Source organism: Carlito syrichta, unplaced genomic scaffold (genome assembly GCF_000164805.1).
Source record: "Carlito syrichta isolate Samal-C Ts95f unplaced genomic scaffold, Tarsius_syrichta-2.0.1 Scaffold312076, whole genome shotgun sequence".
Classification (NCBI taxonomy): Eukaryota; Metazoa; Chordata; class Mammalia; order Primates; family Tarsiidae; genus Carlito; species Carlito syrichta.
The window spans coordinates 191,996-211,349 of NW_007256172.1; the positions used below are offsets into that span (position 1 = coordinate 191,996).

The 19,354-nt window shown below is 38.5% G+C and overlaps 1 protein-coding gene across 1 annotated transcript in view; it reads right to left on the minus strand.

The window, feature by feature from the left end:
- KLF12 (Kruppel like factor 12) overlaps positions 1–19,354 on the minus strand; it is a 255,127-nt gene that overhangs the window by 57,122 nt on the left and 178,651 nt on the right. The window contains exon 4 of the mRNA XM_008069506.2: positions 10,807–10,869. Coding sequence (XP_008067697.1) covers positions 10,807–10,869 — 63 coding nt within the window. The remainder of the gene's footprint in view (positions 1–10,806; positions 10,870–19,354) is intronic.

A 19,354-nucleotide genomic window follows, 5' to 3' on the forward strand; every position in this document is an offset into this window, starting at 1 on the left:
AGTATCAGGGTCACTCTGACAAAATGCAAACACCCACTAGGTTTATGCAGAGATGCACGGAGTCTCATGAGGAATGTTGACATACTAGCAATGGAGGGTGGAGGGGGGATGAAATAAGTTGGTCTCACTTTGAGGCAGAGACTAAGTCATCCTGCTGCATTCGGTTTAGGGTTACATTACGTCAGTGTCTGCTCTCATATCTTTTGATGCACACATGAGAATGTGTTCGCAGGACATTCTCAAAATGGATCCACTTCTACCTCTAGGTGGCAGCAGCTTTCTTCTGTTTGTCACAGGATTGCCTTTGGCCTTTGTTTCCTGCCTTCAATATAATTCCATACTTCCTTGTCGGTCCCAAATAAATACTTCATGAACTGTGCAGTTTGGGGAAGATTACTGTAAGTCACTTTCACTGTAAGAAATCAGTCCATTCCTCAGTTAAGCTACGGGGTTCTTCAAAGAGTACAAAATAATTCACGTCTAAAGTGAAAAATAATAGAAATGTGTTTTTTCTTTCTTCATACCTATAAACTGCAAACTCTAAAAAAAGCAATGTTTCTTTTTCTTTACGCACCTCCAAGGAAAAAAGGCAATGAGCAGAGAAATGGAAAAACAGATGAAACTGGAGACATACATTTTATGATATATCCATTTATGAAGGTGTTCCAAATACATTATAGGATGGAAGAGACGATTTAAGGACCACAAAAAAGGATAACATACCAGTACATATTTACCTAATGCACTGAACAACAGTCCTATTTGAATATACCCTCCAACTCAGGATTCTAAATTGTTAGAGTTAAGAAGGGCCTAGGAGACTTGAAATAAATTATAGCCTCACTTGAGGTTGTAATAAAGGCTGGGCGTCAATGAATCACCCAGGTGGTAGTAAGAGATTCCTTTTGTGTAAAGTTGAAGTTTGATCGTGAGCTAATACTTAGGGCTTATGAAGCACTTTCTTTCAAGGTGATACTATGAGGAGTATTATCTCCTGGGGATGCTGGGTTAGTTATCACTTATTCACTTCGGAGGCATAAAGACTAATTTAGTGTAAATGACAAATTTATACCAAAACTCAAACTTGCAGACATTAGCTTTATGCATTTCATAGGAGGTTCCTCTGTTTTCTGCCTGTTTTATATATCATCACAATAATGATATATATATTTCATTTTCCTGCATTTTTAGCATATTCACTGTTGAAGCCAGAACAAGGCTGTATTTTAAATATGTGATTCAAAGTAGGATATTTAGATAAATGAAGGTTCAAGTGATTAGGATCAAGCACTCTGAAGTTTTAAGGAGAATGGCAACTACACATCCTACTTGTGTTTTGGTTATTCAATAACCAAGAGCAAGATCTAAGAGAAGCCACTTGTTTTAGTGACTAAAGACAGAATGCCCTTGTCATTCAAAATATGAGATTGTGGCTACAAAGGGAAAACATTAAAGTTCATAATTCTAGAAAAGCTATTATCCTTAATGACAGTTCCTAGTTCATTGAATAGCAGGACAAATTGACGGTACCAGTTAATGAAGAGGAGACTTCCCCATCAGTTTTTGCTACTAACACCTGTTTTTCCTTTGGGAAATGACTCCCTTCTCCTGTAGTCTTAGTAGGAGAGTCAACCAGGGCACCCTCCCTCCCTTGGCCAAGGTCTGGGCACCTGACCCAGGCTGGAACTGAGCATATGCTGGCTTCCTTGATGGTGATTTTGAGGAGGTGGCACAAAGGGGCTGGAGCTGACTCATGCTAGGCCTGTCCCTGCTTATTAACTCTCACTCCCAGGACCCTGTGTGCTTTCCTAGTTCCTGTGTTTCCTGAGGCCCAGTGTGTTTCTCTGCTTTTCCTTTGACTCGTAACTTACCTCATGTTCTTCTGAAAAATTATCTTTTGCTTAAGGCAGACAGATTCAGTTAGATTCCATAACTTCCAACAAGAGAACCCTATCTGACTGGAAATTTAGCAGAGATAATGGCTACAAGTAGATAGTGGATTCCAGCCAGGGCCTCAGCCCTTCGGCTGCTTGTTAGCTATGAGCTTATGTAAAATAGCTGTGACCAAAACCTGTGTGATATTGGGTTGCTTTACATCTTTTTGATAAATATGTTACACACTATATATAGTTCTCCAAAACGGATTAAAATAAATATACTGATTATTAGATGCCGGTCTTACCTTAGATACATCTAGTACCACACCAAGTAATGTAATAAATAGGCAATTTTAAGAAAATTAGTGAGAAATTTTATGAAAATCTGGCAGACAGTTGAGAAAAATTATAGTATAGCGAGAATATATTTGATTTTAAAGTTGCTAGTTCATATCCTTGTGTATACAGAGAAATCTCCATAGCTAGAAAGATGACATTATAAATAAGACCAACAGATGAAAGCCAGATCAAAACTGCTGGCGCACTGAACATTCCTGCAGGGAGCCCCTCAAGATTTATTATCCTGAGCAGTATTCCCAGAATATTCATGAACACGTTAGGATTTTTGATTGGGTTCCAATTTTAGTCATTATTCTTTCAAATACATATTTAGAATAGACAGCTATGGTTTATAACCGATAGCTAATTTTAGCCCAAATATATCCAATGAAAAATGCTTTGAAAGACTAAGAAAGATGCGGTTTATCTAGATATATACTGGGGGTGCTAAAAAATGCAGACACATTTTAAGATATGTCATCTAATATATTACTTTTCGAACTGAATTACAGTAGCAATGGGTAGTATGACATTCGCTCAAAAGATGTTGTTAATCAAATGAATGCTAACGTTACCATGAGACAGACAGGACCGTCAAAGAAAATGGTGGAAGCATAGTTGTCATTCTAGGAGCACAAGACCATTTTGAAGTTGTATTTGAAATTCGAGAATGTTGTGGAAGTACAACGGAGTAATGGAAGTAAGACAACGGTGGCATGAGTGTGCAACAGAACCTCAACATGCCCAACAATTTGATGCATGTTTGAGACACATGGTACTTGTGTGATGTGCACAAGGGAAGATCCAGGGGGCCTCGCACAGCAACAAGTTGTGCAGTAGACCACTGTAATCAGAAGTGTCTAATGGTAACCACTGTGAGTACCTCTTTTAATTGCAGATGTTAAACGTGACCCATATTCACCTTTTGTTATTGATATATATTAAGTATCAGAATTTTAATGCGGTTTTTTCCTTTCTTAAAATATGTATGCATGTTTGGGGCACCCTCAATACATATTAATATAAAATAAAATCATTCTCAATTTTAAGTTGATATGTTAATTATAACTTGACTGGTATTGATTCTAACACAGATACATATATTTTTTGATATTGGAACACAATTTTTTTCTATATTAGTCATTCATGACTTCCCAAACTCCTTTCTTGATGGTCAACATGACCATTATTTTAATGTGAATTTAATTTAATTTTTAGAGATGGGGTCTAGTTATGTTGCCCAGGTTGGTCTTGATCTCCTGGCCTCAAGAGATCCTCTTGCCTCAGCCTCTTGAATCTCTAGGATTACAGGTAAGAGCCATTGCACCTTACTTGAAAATTCTACATCTGAACAACTTGAACAGGGAGAGGTTTGGGATGGAGAATAACCCATGTTACAAAATTCAAAACTCTATAAGAAGCAGTAGTTTAAGCAGCTTTCCTATAGTAAATCATATTTCAGATCATGTGAATTTTAAATTTCCTTTGCTATATAAAACCAACCTAAGAATAACAATTATATTAAAAACATACTACAAATCCCCAAATTACAAAGTCATTTTGAATTATGAACATTATCTTTGGTCATAATTTTAATTCATTATTATGACACAGATGTCATATGACATGATAGCACCATACCTGTGCATAGTGCTGAGAAGATCCAGGAATCAACCAAGAGTACAATGACATGTCTTACAGGTTCATATATACAGGTTTTCAGTATGATGCTAATATGGTTCTGGACTGCAGGTTGATAAAAACAAAATATTCCTGGATTTTTTAATAGAAAAATGTCTCAAGTGGTGACCTTTATGGCTCAGCATGTTCTTATAGCCCTAATTCCCATATAATTAGGGAAATAATCACAGAAAATTACCTACTTTATTTTTTCCCCCAAATCATCTTTATTGTGACTAAAGCACTACAAAATCAGCTGATACCAGGAATGTAAACCACTTTTGTCACAGAGGTCCCTTGCTGGAATTCTGGGTGACAGAAAATTTCAAAAATTAGACCCAAGTTCTTTTATAAGGTCACTGGAAGGCTAAACATAAGTTTAAAGAATACATAATTGTTACCAAGCTAAGTTTGAGGAGGTAGTTGAAGTGATTAAAGAATTTAACAGCTGACGCTGCATTGTAACATAAAGAAAAGATGTGAATTTGGAGGGATTTAAGATGCAGCCTCACCCTGCAGGACCTTCTTTTTAATGTAATTCTATACACACACAGAGATCTTGCAAACAGGTTCATGATTATATCAACTATGGCCCATATTCCAAATGTATTTTCAACCTTTGGAGACAGCATGCTTCCAAACCCAACCCAAAGGCAACCTCCTGTTTCTTATTTGCCAATATGTATGGATTAAAAAATCCACAGAGGCCAGGCATTCTGGGAACTGAAATTTTCACATATCAAAGTCCACACATAATATTACAACTTTTGCTCTGTAAGTCAAGAAGCAAAGCAGTGGAATACTCTGGTAATTAAAATAACATGATCAATATTATCTATAAATAATGAGCATGCAAGATGATGAATAAACACTTTGGCAAGGAATAAGCGCCACATATTGGTGTGAGCAGGACGTCTTCATTAAATCTCTCCTCTTTCTCCTTGCTCTCCCATCACATCAATCTAGTGGGAATTTCCCAGGCAAAGGCCTTCTGCTTAGCATGCAATGAATTAAACATTCATCTTATTTCATCTTCAGCATTTCTCTTGCTCTCCACACAGGTAGACAACTGCCACGCAGTGGAAAGACTACTGGACAGGTGTGTAGAGGCTTGGATTTATGCCCAGGTTCAGCGTGTAACATTTTGTCTTCGGGCCTCTGTTTCTACATGTGTAGAGGGAAGAGGCTGAACTGAACTTTATGATGTCTGCATTTCCTTGACAGCCCTGAAGCTTGGTCATTTGGAAACGCTCCATCCCTCCTTAAGGGGCTGGTTCTGTACCAGCTTTCAGGGAGGCTTCCAGTATCAACAACTTCAAGGCCTTTCTCTAAGGAAAAAGATTTAAACAAGAAAAAAAGCTCTTATTTTTGTGACACAACCCTCCCTAGTTATTATATTCCTTAAAAAAGATTCCATGAAGTTACTGTGCTGCGTATACTGTGTGCATATAAATATTTACATTCACGGTAGCACTGTATATCCCACACTAAAACATCAAAGTGTGAAAAGGCTCTTCCTGCCCTCCACAAACATTTGTGACAGAACTTTTCACACCCAAATGTGAAATGTGATTCACACCCATAATGCATCATAATTTATATACAGGCTCCATTAACACTGGAGTTTTATGTATATAGCTACATACAATCTCGGGCATATTGGTCAGAAACCATAATTTAGACTGTGGTGGCAGAATCCAATTGGTTAGAAAACACTACTTCTATTTTGCTGATGACAATTTTCATTAACAATACTTTGTTTTCTATGTTATCATGTAAATAGCTCAGTTTTTATTATGGAAGACCCACTACCGCTGTTACATAACAATCCTTGATGGAAGTTTGGGGTACACGACCACCACCATCATTATCAAATAACGATAAACACCCAAGTCCTTTAAAACTTTAGGAATGAGCTGGGCTCGGTGGTTCAGCCTGTAATTCCGCGTCTTTGGGAGGCTGAGGTGAGTGGATTGCCTGAGCCCACGGGTTCGAGACCTGCCTGGGAAATTTGGTGAGACCTTATCTCTACGATAAATCAAAAAATCAGCCGGGCGTGGTAGCGCATGCCTGTAGTTCCAGCTCCTTGGAAGGCTGAGGTGGAAGGATCACTGGAGCCTAGCAGGTCGAGGCTGCGGTGACCAGGAGGGGCCACTGCACTCCAGTCTGGGTGACAGAGTGAGATTCCAACTCAAAAAACTAACAAACAAAAAAACAACTTTAGGAATGGAGCATGGTGGAGGGAGAAATGGGAGGAGAATGGAAGGAGTGAAAATCCAAAGATGGGTATATGCAAATGTGCATGTCTTTGGAATACTAACACAGATCCTAGACATTTTTGGAGGCTTAAGTCAACGTCAGTGTTCAGTTCACAGATATTTCCCATCAACCCCCTCCCTGTCCTGTTCCAGCTCACATGTACACACCAAAACATAGTTTCCAGATTTCTGTTATATCTTAAGGAATAAAAGAGCTGAGCATGACTTGGAAACATTCCCTCTCCTGTGGGCTTGATGTCAGAATATAATAGCTCCAAGCACAGAGCTCTGTAAAAAACAAAAATCGAGGGGTGGGAGGGGAGACAGGATTGGCAGTAGTAGAAATCTGCTGGGGAGGGCAGGGGTAAGACTTCATCAACAAGGGTACCAGCATAGCGAACATTTGTATACCTAACCCTGAATTGCATGTAACCCACATCTTTAAAATAAAGAATTTTTTTAAAAAGAACAAAAGTCTATCGCCACATTCAACTCTCTGGTGGAGTTTACTCCATTTGCCCCAAATGGAGAGAAATTATTTTTATTTATTTTTTCTGGCATTATTGTATGTAAGAAAGAGTGGCAAACGCTCTCAAAAATGTTTATAAAGTAGATGGTAGCAGAATATGCCACTCTAAAATAAGCCACTTGGGCCTAAGAAGAATTATGAGCTGGAAGCAACGAAAAAATTTTAGACACAAGAGAAACTCTCTGCTCTCCCTCTTCCTGCCAGGTAGGGCAAGAGATTCAGGAACACTGGAGACATTTCTCCTTATCAACCCTGAGGGGGCAGCAGAGAAACCTGCACAACAAATTTCTACCATCTAGACCTTGTCTCCCAGATATTTACCTTCTCACAGTTGTTCCCCCCAGAACTCCAAATCTTTTCCTTTGTCTTGTCACTTCTCCAAAACATCACTGCTCTTTTGTTAAGATGCCATATAAGCTTTAACCACCCCTCTGAGTTACTCATCTCTGGGGACTCTCATGTGCGTGTCAATGCACACGTTAATCAACTTCTGTTCATTTTCCTTTGTTTATCTTTCTTTTGTCAGTCTAATTTACAGGGTCCCAGCCGATGAACCTAAGATGGGCAGAAGGAAAAGATTGTTTTCCCCCTCCTCTACACTGGACAAAGAAAGGCACAGTCACCCACGTAGGACCAAGGATGAAGAGAGGAGAGGTCTGCTGCATGAAATAGAAAAAGAAATTCACATAGCTAAACCCTAAAGGCTTCATCAGTCCTCAAATCAGCAATTCTCAGTGTGTGGTGGCACTGAAGGGAGAGATATTCTGATGAACAGAGTTTATGTCTGACCTGGCTTGCTACCTTGGGTTAATTTAATATTAATTGAGTTGTAAAATGATCTGCTATTCTTTAATGGGGGTGCTAACACACCCTGCAAGAAGTTCTCATTGCCATTTTTAATCCCTTGGTGTGAGCAGATAGTTATAGCAGACCTGGCTTCACCCTCACTTATGTCACTGGACCCCTTACGCTCCGAGGCTCTCATTTCCTCCCTGGATATGTCACTGTTACCATCCTTTTTTCCATTCCAGCAGATTTTGTTTGCCTTGAACATTCTTTTCCACACATTTCTTTAGAGCCAGAGGAATGTTGTCACATGAATGGGGCCAGCGGACGCCATCTCTCATACCAACATTATGCAACGAAAAAGTACTACTTAAAACTTTAAAGCATCTTTACTCAGCAATAAACACTGGTTAGGTAGCTCAACTGCAACCATAGACTTGCACGACCTACCAACTACAATGCGTTACCTAAAAGTTCAAGCCTTTTCATCCCTGACTGAATTTTAATCGCTTATTTGATACACAATATTTTTAACTTATTAGGGTATTTGCTAGGCCAACTTCACAAAACCACTGTTCCTAATTCTCACTTACAGAGTGTTTGCAGAGCTAACTCAAGTCAGAGCCATGCTAGTGTTTAACTTGACATCGAATGCTCTATACAGTACTCAATTTATAGATAGAGGAGAGCGATGATCACATTCCCTCTCTCTTCATTGCTGGCATGGGTCTTTAAACTTCCTGAATTTTCAGAGCCAATATTTCACAAAGCTCTAACAAGTGTTTATCGCTTCACTAGCAGTAGATGCTAGATGATTCATGGGGCTTCTTCCTAGCCAGGTGATTTATTTCCATATACCAGTCTCACAGTGTTTACCTAAGGAAGATTCAAGGTAGCATATATCATAGAAATTTTAGCTTACTCATGACCAGTACATGCACTAAATTCACATATGCTCCCACTACAGTCAATTCAGAAATGTCTCCAGGCCTTTATACGTACACTTCAGCATATGAAGGAAATATTAACTAGCTCAACTCTGGTTTTCCTTCTCACTCTAGTTTTTTTTTTTTTTTTTTTTAATTATTTTTATTTTATTATAGAGATGTGGGGTCCAAGTCAGGATTAAGTGCATAAATAATCTACATGCAGGTGATGTTTGGGCCTCCAGCTGGTCCTCATTTCCCTGGTTTAGGACCAGGTACCCTTTGGGTTGTTACGTGCCAGCCCTCCTCCCTCCCTTCCCTGGCAATGTACCAAGACTGCCATTCCCTCCCTTGTGCTATTGTTAATAATGTTCAGGTCCTACTTATGAGTGAGAACATGTAGTATTCAGCTCTTTGTTTCTGTGACAGATCACTAAGTATGACTGACTCCAAGTCCAACCAATTTGCTGCGAAGTCCATGATTTTGTCCTTCTTTATGGTTCTATAATAGTTCTTTACTCAAAAGCTTTCCTTTCTTCCTTACTTTATATTTGTCCTCTTTCCTACTATCCACTCTCATACTAGATGGAGTTGCTATCTTCTCCCTCTAACTGTTATGCTATAAATTTATCTTCTAATAGCATTACCCACATTATAGTTCATGTTATATGTGTTTGTGTGGTATTATATAGATGTATGACTTCACACACATACACACACAAATCTCCACTACAAGACAATTAGTGCCTTGAGTATCAAAATCATGTTTTATTTATCTTTCCAATCTAGTACTTTTTATAGTGCTTGAGACTGTAAATAATGTTGCTGAGTAAATAAAAGTTGATTTTTTTTCTCAAGGCTAGCAGTAAAAATCATTTCTGTTTTTCATGGAGTACTTCTCTGGAGATAAAAGTGGTCTAAACTTTCTAACCAAATAGTATGTTATGAATTATTTAGGAACAAGTTATCATTATTCCAATACTTCAGAAAGGGAAAGTAAAGAAAATAAAATGTATCATTTACCCAGTGCTTCACGTTTAGCTACTGAGAACCGAGCTGTAGACACTGGATCTCGTACCTGGCAACTGTGTACTTCACCATTAGCGTTAACCTGAGCATCTCACAGTGTCTAGATGTAATGAGGTTTCTTCGGTACAATATGCCTTGTACTGAGAAAGAACACAACTTCCATGCAGTCAAGAATGTTTCTCCTTTTCCTTCACGTAATGACTATTATCCCCTCAGCTATCCCAGAGACTGGGATAATATGCTTTGGTGATTGTGAGAGCCCAGGAAGGATGCCCCAGCTTTTAGGCAGCCTGTAAGCAAATGACTGTATCCTCTGTGCTCTATTTCTCCCCATGTGAGAAAGAAAAGCATAATATTTAACAACATAACCAAGCTATTGTGAGGGTTAATTAGATTTAATGGGGGAAGGGAGGCGAGCTGATTAGACACTATTCAAATTCAAAGTGTCATTATTTTGTGTCTAAAAATAATCCTGATTTAGGAATAAAAATTAATTTGGAAGCTCAATCTTTGGTAATCATCTTTCCATACTTAAAAAAAAAAGGCCATAGTTTTTAATCAAAATTCCATTCTAAGCATAATTCAATGAAGTAAAAAAGAGATCTGTGAAGTTCATTCATCTTTGAAGTAGTACAGCGCAATTCAATTTTTTTTAACATTTCTTTTTTCTTCCTTTTTAAAAACAATACATTATGTGTTGAAAGGTTAATTTGGCGGCATAGAGTAATATAAACAAATACAGATTTTGAGACTATGTTAACTAATTTATTTTTTGTTTCACAGGAAATATTTGTGAAACACTTTAAATTGCTTCTCTAAAGAATCAATAATCAATGTTTTGTGGTTGAAAAAACCTTCAGGTTGTTTCTGCTAAGTTCCATCTATATTTTTTTGTTCAAGTCAGTTAAAGGACTAGTTCTTGACTGGTATTCTCCAAGTCAAAAAAAAAAAAAAATCCTGGATATTTAAGGTTAAGGCCAGGAAAAGCAATCATCCCAGTAGTAATCACCAAAATTAATATAACAGAGTAATTAACTGTGGAAATCTTCATGAAAAGCTGAAGTTGGTATCTGAGGAAAATCTGGCTTGATATCTTTGAAGGAAACATCCTCTAAAAAGGTAACAGCTGATAATCCTGGGAAATTAGATCATATGTTAGGGAAAAAAATTGCACTCAGAGTTTTTGGTGAGTAAAACATTTTGGCTGAAAAGAAACTTTATCAAAATTTGTTTAGAACTGTCTGGAAAAGCACATTGCCTAGTCTAGTTAATGGAAATTTATTCTCTACAAAGGAGCAAGGAGGATTCTTTTAAATTTAACACAAGCACTATAAAAATTTCCTGTAAGACTTACAAATATTCATAACAGACTGCATACTCACCAGGCAAACTTTTGATTATTCATTCGATTTCCCCGGACCCTCGATACTGGAGACGGATGTACCCTGTAGATAGATGAGAGAAATCCAGTCATTAGAAAGCATAGTCCCAACTGCACATCCAAAAATGGCATCTGTTTTATAAATGATTCCTTTTAGATTTGCTTAAACTATAATCCCCCTGATCTTGATCCCATCTTAGTAAATGATGCAATTAAACTCCTATGCCTGCAAACCTGCAGTTCCTGCTTCCTTCTTTGCCACTCAAGATAACCTGAGTCTGTCACAAAGCTCACTGTGAAGAATCCCAGGAGCAGGACCACCAGTGCCCTCATTCAGTCCACCAAAAGTTACTGAATACCTAAGCCTTGCGGGATATAAGTGTGGGGGGAAAAAGTATATGAGATATGGTGCCTGCCCTCAACGAGCCATCATTGTACTCATTTCCACAAGGGGGGCTCAAAGAGACAGCCTAAGTGCTCACTTCTTCAGCTGACCTCCAGGTTGAAAACCCTAAAAACCAAGACAACTTTATTCAAACGTCCAGGTACAGAATCTGTGGGAATGGGAGAGGAAGGAAGGATGAACAGGTGGGTACCTCTAGGGAGACAGGCCTTCTGAAAGTGATGCTCTACAGCTGGGCTTTGAGGAAGGCAAAGCCAACTCAAAACTTGAGCCAGATAAAGGATACATGAAGAATATCTTGCTTTACAAGCTTGGACTCATCCACTGTAAATAGTTTAAAGCTTCCAGGAACTGCTAATTATCTTTCAATCAGAGACTTGCCGCTAAACTTCCGCCCCTGTGGGTCACTAGCTGCCAATGTGCCCTACTTTCGGCTCCCTTGCTGCCGGCTCCCTGCCCTGGTCTATCTCGACCGGGTTTGTGAGATGTGGGCAGTCTTCGCCTGTATCACCTTCACTCTTTATGCTTCATACGTTACTCTTATTTACAAGGCAAGGAAGAAAGAAAACTGGGACTTAAAACGGGTCTTGAAGTCCAGTTAGAAACACCAGCTCCAAGGTTCATTAGGACCCCAGTTCTCCACAGCTGCTTAGCAAGTGAAAATCCTCCCAAATAGATAATACAGCTCCAGCACCGCCGAAGGCCAACTGCAGCCTTTCCCTGAAGCCAGAGCCAGGCTGCACTTTGCACAGGGAAGGCTTATTTCTTCCAACATCCCCTTATTAACATTCTTTTCCCCACAGCACTTCTCAATGGCTGCTGCAGCTGAGCTGCTCAGCACAGATTTTCTGCTCTGCATGGGGGAGGGGGCGTTAATTATGCAGAAAGATGGAGAGAGGCCAGACAGCCCCTCTGGTGAACTGTCTCATTCAAGCACGGCCCACTTCCTGCTGTTCTGCAGCTACAAGGATCACCTGTTGGTCTTGGCATCCCGCCAAACTGGGGCCTAGCGGAAATGACAGACTCAGCTAGAAATGAACGCCAGCTCATATTCCAGCACCCCAAATTGGACAGAGAGAAAGATGCAATAAAAATGCATACGAATTATATGAAAGCTAGCAAGATTAATTTTTTTCTTCTTTCTTTTCTGCTTTCTGTCTGCTTGAAATGCAATCCTCAAAATGGACATCTGAGCCAAAACAATTTCTCCCCAGTCAAAGCCCCTTGACCTAAACGGGAAATGTGAGACATCCTCCTGAACTTTCCCCATATCCTCTGGGGTATCAGAGTCCTCATTGTTTAAATACAGTTTCAAGTCATAATCAGCTCCAAATACTCACAGTTCTTTCATTCACTCCATATCCTTTAGATGTTTACCTTACTTATTGCCCTCTCCTTAACCCTAATAGTACAGAAAAATTATTTCATCATGAGAATGGCACCAGGTGAAGTCTAATGACAGAAGTATTCTCTTATTGATGCTGTTTATTTTATACATTGGTGGAAAATAATGGACTTGCTTAATTCATAATTACAACATTCTTTAAGTATTTGTATCTTTTAGGAAAATGGATCAAATACATGGATGATTTGTATTTGTGTAAATGAGTGATTTCTACAATGGTTTAGTAATCTTAGGAAAATAATTCTCTAGGAAAATCTTGGGAAGAGTAGTCCTGATGGTGTGTGTATGGCCAAAGAATTACACGGTTTCTTAAATTAAAAAGGTAAATCAAGAAAGTCTTATTTTCCTCCTTGAAGGGAGTGCACTGATAACCTGAAGCTACTATTTCCGATAGGGTACCCTAGACCATGAGGCTTGCACTGCAGCTACCGCAAACTGGATCTCTACCAAAAGATATGTAATGTTTTTATGAGCTCAGTCTTTAAACTGTGACACTTTTTGCCATCTTCTTCTGCCTTCATTCCACATATAGCAGCCGGGCAGGTAGCAAAGTCAAAACCCCAGGAGGAGAAACCACCACCTAATCTGCATGTCATGCATTATTCATGACCTCCTGATTCCTGCACCTGCATCTAGGCAGGAAGCTTGCAGGGAATGTTCATTATTCTTCTCTTAGCCTCACACAGGCTCAATTACTGCTAAGCCACTTTGTTCTGTAACTAAGGGTTTCAGGCCTTAGTACTAACTGCTGGATGTGGAAAGAAAAAAACGCACCATGTTGAAGAAAAGGGCAATCTTGGTTGTTGTGTAACATATATTAAATGCTACAATGTGCTCTGTTGAGACTGACAGTTTATGTCAGGTGGAAAAACGCAGGTTTGGTGATTTACATTGCATAGAAAACAAGGAAGCTATACCATTAAGACCATGTGTACCAATTGTTCTATTAATATGCACTTACTCATTTGGAGCAGAGAGTAAGCTTAATTTAACTTTTTTTGCTAAGCATGTGAGAACTTTTTAGATGTCTTAATAAAAAAAAGACTCTTCTTTCTTTGGGGACAAGAACTTGACCCTCAAATCATGACTCCTGAGTGACTAACATTTGTAGTTAATCAAGAGAGTATGATCACTCTGCTTTTCATTTCATGAACCTACCTGAAGGACACCTCTTGGTGGCAGGCTGTGGGATGTGATACCTGGATCCCCAACACAAATCATCAACCATTAATGAAGTGCTGGGGAAGAATACTGGTCCCACCTCTTTACTATTTGCATCACAGAAAAGCTGTGACGAATAAATGCTATCTTATCACCCTGAGTAGAATGAGGAAGCCGTGGTTAAGAGTGAATACTGTGTGACCAGTCTGCCTGGGATTGAACCAGACACACCATTTACCAATGGTGTCATCTTAGGCAAGTTACTTAATCTGTCTGTGCCTTAGTTTCCTCATCTGCAAAAATGGAGGTAATAACCTCCTAGGGCCATGAAGTCTAAATCAGTTAATAGCTATAAAATGTTTAGCACAGTGCTTAGCACCCGGGAAACACTCAATACATTTAGCTATTATCACTAACAGTGCTGGATGAATAGAAAACATGGGAAGATGGACCTGGGGTTTCCCACTTATTCCAGGGCCTGAGATTACAAACATGCCCTACAGAGTCTACAGTCTGTACTCCCGTGCTTGTATACCTTTACTAAAGGGGAGGACACAACAGAGAGAAATAAACATACACAGAGTAAGATGAACCCCCAACTATGTTTTATTAGGTAAGGATTCCTCTCAGGTATCTTGTTTTCCTGTTCTTTATTAGAAGACTCATCTTCTTTTTACTAAATTGCATAGGATTTCAGTTATGTCCTATTAAATAACAAGACAGTAATCACAGCAAAGCAAATTAACATCCACTTACTGAGTCCTTACTATATCCCTGAGAGCATGCTAAATAATTAAGTCATATTATCTTCATTTATCCTTATATCATCATTGTCCACATTTTATTTTTGAGATAATAGGCTTAGAAGATTTAGGTAATTTTCCAGGGTTTCACAACTAGTGAAGAGTAAAGTCAAAATTGCACACAGGTATGTCTGAACTGTCCTACTTAAGATGATATTAAGATTATCATCTGATACTTATATACTCATATATATTTCCTTCATTCAAGCCCAGAGGATGCAATAAAATGAATTAGCACCTGGGGCTTTAATCAGAGGTTTATCATTTATATAAGCCCAACAGAACCTTCTTTAACTTAAGTGGATGTAAAGTGGAAGTCATGGTTTTCTTGGACTAAAGTTGGCACTGGACTAAATAAGCATGTGAGCACTTACAAGAAATACTTTTGTTTTCTCTTTATTTATGAAAATCTCTTGTCACATTAGCACTGTTATTTAAATCCATCACATATAACACATGTACATTTTAGAATCCACACTTCCTCACTTTCAATCTTCTCTAGAACCTGATTCGGTCTATGTCCATACCCCTCCGATGAAATGACCCTTGTCACAGTCTCCATGTTTTCAAATCTAATGGTTAATTCTCAGTCCTTAACTTCTCACAGCAACGGACATAACTGTCACTCTACCCTGGACCAGCTTTCCTTCTTCAGCATCAGTGACATTCCTCTGGCCTTCCTCCTCTTTCTCCTTCACTTAGATCTCCTCCTCTCACTCTTTCAAACTCTAAATGTTGGTATGGCCTAGTTGTCACTTTCCTATTTCCTTTCCTCTCTCCTATTCAAACTCACTCTCTAGCTGAAAGAGTCAACACAGCCACCCTCATAACCTTACCACCCATATGATCATGACTCCCAAATTTTGATCTTCAGCTCTAGATTTCTCTGAATACCAGACTCAGGTTCCTCAATCTCACGCAACCTTCCCTTTAAAAAAAAAAGTTCCTCCCTGTATTTTCTCAATCTCAAAAGATGGCAGCATGATTCATTCAGTTGTTCAGGCCAAAAACCTTGGAAAGACACGTAAGTCCTTGTGTATACTGACACCCCACATGTTAGAGAGACTGTTTAAAAATTGAGAAAAATTAGAATCAGCTATTATCCCACAGACCAATGTAATCTTTCTTGTGGAATATTACTCATTTAGTAAGATTAGATGTTTTGTATCAAAATTATTAGAAATTATGTACAAATATTTTCCATTCCTAAATCCAATTTTTGTTATGTAACAAAATCATTATCCCATACTTTTATCTATAAATTGTGTAAATTATTCAACATAAAATACAATTTAAAAACACAGTGGGGTTGGGCACAGTGGCTCACATCTGTAATCCCAGAACTTTGGGAGACCAGGAGTTTGAGATCAGCCTTAGCAACATAGTGAGACCCTGTATCTACAAACATTTTTTAAAAGAGCCAGAAATGGTGGCACACACCTACAGTCCCAGGTTAGTGCCTGGCTACTCAGGAGGCTGAGGTGAGAGGATCACTTGAGCCCAGGAGGTCAAGGCGGCAGTGAACCGTAATCATGCCACTACAGAAAGTCCGTTGCAAAATAAAAAACAAAACAAAAATCAGTTTACTATATTTGTTGAAGAAAAGATTAATCAAAAAATAATTCCAAAATTAATATTAAATATCAGAGTTTCCTGTGCAAAATCATATGAAAGATCATTTTAAAATAATTCTTTGTACTGCTTCCTTCTTATACAGTTGTACTGAATGTAAGCTTTCATTATTATTCAGGTCAGTCCAGGTGTTATTTTAATATAAATATGCTATAGGTGACCAAATAAAAACATGAGTGTGACTTCAGTGTTTAAATAAAAACTCATGTTTTTATTTATTCTACGGCTTTTATCAAGCCAATGATCAGATGACCATATATCCTTTTAAAGTTCTCTTCCCCCCTCTTTATATTTCAATTTTTCTTGTGAAATACCACTGCTGTTATTTTTAGAAGACTAGGCTGAACTTAAATACAATATAGAAGTGACCATTTCTTTATTGTTTACTATAACTCTTACTCTAATGCCATAGATACTTAACGAGAGGTTAGAACTGTGTTAATACAGAATTTTCAAGGGACATTCGTTTCTGATATATGTCAACAAATGAGGAATTCTAAAAAGAGCTTTTGGTGCACAATCAGAATGTATTAATGAATCCTGACCCTGTGTCCCACCATCCCCACTCTCTCTGGGTCAATGACACCAACCGCTCTCCTCCCTCTCTCCTAGCCTGAGTAACTGTGGCTCAGCTCTAAAGAGCTACCTAATCCCCAGAACGTGCTCTTAGCTTTCAATGCACAGAATACTTAGCATGCGTTCACTGAAGACTACATGTGTTAAAATGTTTATCTTATTCTGTCTCTCCAACTAGACAGTATGCTTCAAGAGGACATGGGAGCTTTTCTCTTTCTGCTCACTGCCATATCTCCATTATCTGGCACAAAGTAGGTACTCAACAAATCATACGATTAGCCTGATTTTCCTACTAAACTATGACTTCTGGGATGGATGCAATGGCCATGTCTGTATGTGTCACCACTGCCTCCTCAGAGCTGAGCACGATGCACAGTCACAGCAGGCATATAATAAACATTTATAAAGCAATGAGTATACAGAAAAAGTTTTAGGTGTAGAAATTTGAGTGATCTCATGAAATTACATACTGAATCCCTCCAGAGCACCCAAAGGATAAATAACTAATCAATTCAATCCTACAAACTTCACCCAAGGTCTCATATCATAAATAAGACAGAATCCTGTCCTCAAGTAGCTTACAGTCTAGTGGAGATACACAGGAAGCAACTATCATAAATAGGGTAGAGAAATTAGAAGATATTTCAAATTTTATGGGAGAAGGAGACTAGAATGAATTCAAACTGTGACGTATCCAAGAAAGCTTTAAGGAGGAGGAGACTTTTAGGCTAGGACTTGAAGAATAAGAACAATTTTCAGAGACAGAATTGGATGATGGTAGGAAAGCACTCCAAAAAGAGAAGCTAAATCATCACTTACATGTGAAAGTAAATGGAAGGTGTGAGACGATTAATATGGTATAGCCAGAGGGAACAGTCCTCAGAAGCATTTAGGGAGATAGGCTAGACTGTTAAGGCAGGATTAGATTACAGATCAGTCAATAAATATCAGGAACTTGGGTGACCCTCCGGAATAAATGGGAACCAAAGTTTTTAGCTGGAAGTTTGGAGAAGACTGTGTCATGATTTGTGGAAGAAATATCCTGAATTGTGGCAAACAGGTAACTGGTTCTTCCACCATGGCAGTGCACCTGAGCACACCGCAGTGAGTGTTCAGCAGTTTTTTGGTTTTTGTTTTGTTGTTGCTTTTTTTTTTACAAAAACACAATGATCACTGTGCCCTACTATCCTTATTTACCCGATTTCGCCCCAAGTGCCTTTTTTTTGTTTCCCCGGATGAAAAAAGTCCTCACAGGGAAATGTTTTGCTGATGTGGAAAAGATGAAACAAAAAATGGTAGAACCACTAAAAGGCATCAAAACTGACAAGTTCAAATACTGTTCTTAGCAGTAGAAAAAGCGTGTCAATAAGCATATTGCATCAAATGAAGAATACTTTGAAGGTGACTGAAGTTTAAACATGTAAGAATGGATAATTTTTATAAATAAATTCTGTTTCTTTTGGGTCCCCTCTTGTATATAGTATATCTCTGTGTGTGCACATAACATGTACCTTCTCTTTCCCTGTTTTTAATTTGGGGTCTCTCTCTCATCTAGGCTGGAGTGTAGTGACACTATCATGGCTCACTGCAGCCTTGACCTCCTGGGCTCAGGTAATCCTTCTGCCTCAGCCTCCTGAGTGGTTGGAACTACAGTGAACACCACAAGTGGCTAATTTTTAGATTTTTTTGGTAGAGATGAGGTCTCACTATGTTGCCCAAGTTGGTCTTGAACCCCTGGGCTCAAGTAAGCCTCCCGCCTTGGCCTCCCAAAATGCTGGGATTACAGGTGTGAGCCTCTGGCCCTGACTTTCACTTTTTTAAAAAAAGTAAATAGACCCATAAATTCTGCTCCTTTCACTTTCATGATTTTTCCATGCACTGGGTGACAGAATTACTAATAAAATGTATGCTTAAGAGTGGCAGAAAGAAAAAAGTAAAAGAAAAAGAGCTGAAGACATTTTAGAAGGTTAATAAAAATAATGCTATGGTGAGCTTTCTGGGGAATAATTCAGATTATGTGTGCAGAACAATATACCCTGTACTGGGAAACTGACATTTATCTAGGTAATACAGATCCAAATTCCTGCTTTGACTCAAGATACTCTGTTAATTGCTTCAATTTTCCACTTCCCTTTGGATGTATATAAATTCACCATATTATTTGTCAGTGTTCAGTATATGGTACATTAAAGTTCCAGTCCTTTATTACATGAACTGAAATACTTTGATTTAGTTGGAATGAGTTGGAGGAATTTCATGAATTGGCAGACATTCTGGTTGGTAGTTACTCTATTAGTCCCACTGGTGGCCCCTTTTATTTGGTGAGCTCTGTCGAAAAAGAGTACTAAGTAGCTGAGGAATTACTTCAAATACCTCTGCTATCTCTGGCTGCATTAATTTTGAGATGCCTCATTTAGGTTATAAAAAGAGGCAAGGTTAAAGTATGCAATACAGGCATTTTGTCATCCCAAATTGGACCTATTACAATTTAGCATTCTTTCAAGAAGGTGTTATAGCTCACTAAGCTGTACCATTTTTCCTTTGAATAGAACAAAATTTTACATCATTT